This window comes from Triticum dicoccoides, chromosome 7A, assembly GCF_002162155.2.
Source record: "Triticum dicoccoides isolate Atlit2015 ecotype Zavitan chromosome 7A, WEW_v2.0, whole genome shotgun sequence".
Classification (NCBI taxonomy): domain Eukaryota; kingdom Viridiplantae; phylum Streptophyta; class Magnoliopsida; order Poales; family Poaceae; genus Triticum; species Triticum dicoccoides.
Window position 1 is genome coordinate 209096567 of NC_041392.1, and position 5406 is coordinate 209101972.

At 43.3% G+C, this 5406-nt stretch overlaps 1 protein-coding gene across 5 annotated transcripts; it reads right to left on the minus strand.

Annotated features, from left to right (window-relative positions):
• Positions 1-349: 349 nt before the first annotated feature.
• On the minus strand, positions 350-4462 carry LOC119329748 (cyclin-B1-1-like). Of its 5 annotated transcripts, none has more exons than XR_005159727.1 (7): positions 3800-4462; positions 3581-3700; positions 3196-3444; positions 2925-3101; positions 2360-2442; positions 764-1357; positions 350-639 (listed from the first exon to the last, which is right to left on the minus strand). XR_005159727.1 is itself a non-coding variant. In XM_037602824.1 (6 exons), exons 3-6 carry the CDS (start codon positions 3418-3420, stop codon positions 1240-1242), a joined length of 603 nt encoding a protein of 200 aa, XP_037458721.1. In that variant the 5' UTR covers positions 3421-3444; positions 3581-3700; positions 3800-4462; the 3' UTR covers positions 350-1239. The 5 variants fall into 5 exon arrangements, 1 of the variants encoding a protein (XP_037458721.1); XR_005159726.1 differs by having other exon boundaries at positions 756-1357; XR_005159725.1 differs by having other exon boundaries at positions 739-1357.
• Positions 4463-5406: the final 944 nt, after the last annotated feature.

Genomic DNA, 5406 nt, shown 5'->3' on the forward strand with positions numbered 1-5406 from the left:
GACCAAAATATTCCTACTGTTGTGCTTTGGTCACTAGCAGCCTCCCCAGGCCACGTAGGCATCTGACGTGGCAATCTAATGTGGCAAAATTGCGACAAATTGAAAAGTTCGTTGATAAGATTCAGCCTAGTCCGATTCGACGTTTTACATGGGCCAATCCCAACAATTCAGCCTTTCTATATTTTTTTCCTGTGAATTTTGTGTCGGCTTCATGGGCCAAGCCCAACATTGCAACCTTTTTTATTGTTGGCCCGTGGCCTTTTTAATCCATCAATTTTCTAATTTCGGCCATATATATTGGATCCGGGCCCACTAGTAACACAAGCCCCACATATCATAATCTCATACATACTGCTCAAAAAATCATAATCTCATATATTGGTCCCACACGTGAGATAATTCAACATCACTCAGATTATGTTGGTAAGTGGATCCCACTAATCAGGTTTCCATTTGATAATTTCTTAAATCACTATTTCAAACAAAACAAAACAAACATAATTTATCAAATAACACTAAATCTATTACAATGTCACAATCTCTACAGCCTATTACAGTCGAACAGAACAAACAAATCTCTGGCATCACAGCTTCGCACTTGGCTTCATGGCTTTGCACTTCAAATTTGTCTTGGCGCTCCTATAAAAGAGTGAACACAAAGACTTCCAGCATTAGTGTACTGCTACTGGTCAGAACCAAACAAATGCAATGGCAACAGTAATGTAAGCAGGAAAGTACTAGAACAAAGGCTCTACAAGTATACTTCCGCTTTCTTCACTTTCAGGTTGGAGCTCTTGTTTGTAGAGGCTGAACAAAGGCATCTAACAATAAACAAAAGGAGTTAGAACAGAATAAAAACAAACATACAAAGCATCTAGGGACCGAATCATGAAGCATATGTACATGTAACATGTAACAGTAACAACCACAAGGACCACACAACACAAGCGACAAGAAAGCAAAAAATGATACCAACACGGACAGAATGGTTCTAGATGTTGAACGCAAAAAATGATTCAATCTCAGATGGTTCATTGAGCATGCACAAATGACTTAAGATAACAGGACATATGTTCTACACTAATTTTATACGAATCATTATCAATTACAACAAACTCAAAACAAAATACCATAGCTTCTGTATCACATAGGGAATCGACACAATAATACTCCCTTTGTCCCAAAATAAGCATCTCAAAACCAAGTAACAGAAAAAAATGGGATAGACCAAAGACTTATCTAACTGGAGAAGATATTGTTGTTGCGGTTGTAGCACAGTGACCTCATGACTAAGAATATGGTACCATGGCCAGGGTTGATACGCTCCAGCGAGGTAAGCATCATGGCTTCATCAGGTCTGCGAGAACAACCAATCAAAATTTGGATCAGCAAGCATGGAGTGTTATCAATGTTGGAGCATTAAACTAGCAATGAACAGTTCTACTTCTAAATTGAACCATCATGTTAAACCAACAACAAATGTATGGAACAACACAATGTATAATTACCAATATAAACAAGCCATATAAAAATGCCAAGTTACAGAAACTGCATCACAAATATGATTTGCCATACACCAACAATAGTAGTACAAAGGTGTTCGAGCGTAACATGTGAACAGACATATTCTACGAAACTAGTCAAGTTGAGGGAACCACAACTAGTAGATATGACAATAACAGTAATACCAATTGTAGTAGTAAGTATACAGTTCTGTAAAATGAGTAGGTAACAAAGCCTCAAAAGTATGCAGTGGACAAACTGGCAATCTATTAGTCCAGTATTTGATATACATGTCGCAGTAACTACATTATGCAAACAATAAAGTACCAATTAGGAGTGCTGATATAGGAGACAGAAGACAAATTTGCAAGTGGGTTTTAGTAGCTGAAGCTTAGAAGTCAACCACTTAGTCCACTAACTAAACTAAGGACCAATTCAATCAGCAGCAGATATATAGCTACCAAACCATATTTTGCAACAATAAAGTTTGCTGCAGAGGAGTAACAAACAAAAGAACACAAAAAAACCCAAAATTGTTCATATGCCATAAACATTTCTTAAGGATCCTTTACTTGTAAAATTTGAAGAACTTTCTAATTTGAAATCCTCTTTTATGAGATAAACCATGACTTACAGGATATACATATCCCATGAAAAAAAGAGGATATACATAGAACCTGACTGGAGCAGAATATTGATTTTGAAGAGTTTGCAAGACCGTAAGGTTCTGACAGTCTACTACCATGCCCAATATGTACGACAATGTCTCCAGTATTTGCCTTATCCACCTTATGCTAGACGGATTGTATGGTTGAAACAGAAACAGCTCAAAGAACAGTAATAATACACGGCCAACCTTGGCATCGCTGGGGGACTCGCTTCTCGTGCATTCCTCCTCCGAATTGTTGGGTTTATAGCAGCAATTGATCCGTGTTTGCACTGAAACACACATAAGAAAACATTTTCAGCACATAATTCAGTAAAGATGTCTCTCCCAGAAAACCATATCCCCTACTCTCGAGCATCCAACAAACAAAGAATAATTCTACATATCTGAAGAACGAAAACTGGGATGGTGATAACATCGGAGCCTCCCAATTCTTATCCCGAAAAGGACCCAAGCTACACTCTTAGCTGTAAAAAAAATTGAAAAATATAACTGCTAGCCACAGAACTTGCTGAACTTTCTTTCAGCAACATCACTCTAACAATAAGCGACAAATCATAATCAGAGAAGGCTATAAGAAACAGATATCTTATTCAGAGCCACACAAATTTGCATAGGCTTGTTCAAATTTTGGTTTTGTTACTGCACAGGTATCTTATACAGTACTGAACAACACAGGAGCATCGTGTAACAACCACAGAATTCATCTGCTAGCTACAATAATAAGAACAATGTAAATGTGAAGTTCTTTTACCTCCTTATCGTGCTTCTGATCGGAGGAGGAGCATGCGGCCATGGTGAAACGGACGAGGAAGACGTAGGGCGTGGGCACCGTCAGGTTCCACTCCAGCATGTTCAGGATGGCCTTCTCCATCATCAGAATCTGCTCCCGGGTGTATGCGCTGTCGGAGATCAAGATGAAATCATTCACCTGCAAGCGTACGCACACAGCCAGCAATCAGAAACAGACGAACACTGGTCACTGGCGAGTGGAGAAAAGCAGAGGGATTTAGCTTTTTACTTACCTCATGAGCCCAAATCTCCTCGTACTTGCAGGCGATGAGTAGGGCGGAGACGCCCACCAGCTGCAGCTCCCACCGGAGCACGGACTGCAGCGACAGGTACATGTCGATGATATACACCGTGAGATACAGCGACTCGGGCATCATGTCGAACTTCTGGTGCACTTCCAGGATCCAGTCGATGAGGATGCCCCACATCTTGGCGTTGATCTCCACCTGGGAGTCCATGTAGTCCCTGGCCCGACACTCATTCTGTAGTCAACAGAGCATGGATGGAAACAACACCTTCATCAGATTCAGAGACCAAGCAGGCAAGGTAGGAGATCACAATGCCTTTTTGCACACTCTAGTACTCTACTACTACCTAAGAGAGCCCATATGTTTGTACCTCGGTGACTTTCTAGAATTTGTAGATATCCTCGATGTAGTCGACGACGGCGAGCTGGTTGTCACCGTTAAGCTTGTCGATGTCCTGGATCGTTGGCTCTTCGGTGATTCTGGCTGCAAGCTGGCATTGCAATGGTGGATCAGAATCAGAATCCGATCAGACTCCTTGCACAGGTCTAAGAAGCAAAGTGTTCGACTGTCGACAGGTGAACGCGCGTACCTTGGAGCGCGCCGAGAGCACGTGGCTGAGGACGGTGAACTACGCGTGGAGGGGGAAGTGAGCCCCCTCGGCCCCGACGGCGTAGAAGAGGTTGGCGCCCTGCCGGACGGCGTCGCCGACAGTGTTCGCCTCGGGCAGGAACGCCCTCGAGGTGGCCACCAGGACGGACGCGGCGGCCGTGACCAGCCCGGCCCGGTACAGCAGCACCCCCCGCATGTCCGCGACGTCCATGGACCGTGGCCGTGAGCAGCCGAGCAGGAGCTCCCAAAGCTCTGTCTGTGTGTGCGTATGGATCGGGATGCGGAGCGAGGTGGGAGGGAGGGAGTTCCTGCCGGATCTGGCCACGACATGAGTAGCCCGAGTGGATCTAGGAGAAGAGGGGATGGGCTGCTGGCGATGAGGTTGGAGGTCGCCGGTGTGACTGGAGAAGAGTACGGCGGCGGATTGGGTTGGGCTACGTGGGGGTAGGGATTGGGTTGGGGCAGCAGCGGACTGAGATCTAAGGGAGGGAGAGGGCTAGGTTTGGCAGCCGTGGTGCGTGGGAGAGAAGGGGAAGGACGAGGTTGGCGTCGGTGGGTGAGGAGGACGACGAGGTCGGCGGTGGGTGGGAGAGGACGGGGAGGAGGTGGCGGCGGCGAGGAGATTGGGAGGAGGAAGGAGGGGTGCGATGGGGGGAGGGGTTTGATGTAGGGTTGGGGGTGCGTGGGGTATCTCTTTTTCTTTTTTGTTTCTTTTTTTCTGTAGATAGATGGATGGATGGATGGATGGATGGATGTGGGATGGAGAGATGGATGGATGGATGGACGCCATGTCATCGATCCGTGGGAAGAGCCCTGATTGGTTCAGAAAATTAGTGATTTAAAATAGTTTCTAAGTACTAAAAATAGGGGAATTTTGTGAAGCAACTATCAAAATATTTTGCAAAACGGCACAACTAAATTTTTCACTCAAGTTAGACCCCATTTTTATGGATAATCACCGGTTTGCATGCATTTTTTATCTTTCTAGATATTTTTGATCATTTTCTTGTGGCAAAAATGGTTTTTTTGTGAAGGACCTACTAAATAATTCTTGCAAAATTGGACCAAATCATTTTTCTAAAATACTAGGCCATATTTAATGCACAATTGACCAAATGGTTGGGTGTAAAAAGTTTTGATCCACCTCTGGTGAAAAGGACAAATTTCCGCCGATTCACTTGGAAGCGGGTCAAATTTGAACTGCGGTTGCCGAATAGTTTGCTATTTATTTTTTCCAAAATTCATTTATAGATAAAAAAGTATCTATTTAATCAGAGAAACATCAAAAGTTTTCCAAGATTCAACCACTAGCTAGGAACGGTCAAGCCCGCCGTTTTGACCGCATTTTGAAACGGGCATAAAAATTCAAAAAAAAATCAAAAATTTGGAAAACCTTCGCATTGTGTCATTATATGTGACCAAGTTTCTAGGAAAAATAATAAACTTGTAATATGGAAATTATTTTGAAAAAGTGTTCTCAAAAACGAGCTGTCATGCGTGAAGATTCATGGCTTTCAAGCCCAATGTTCAATCTTATGGCCACATTCATGGCATAGTTTGTTCAAATGATATCATATTGTGCAAAAG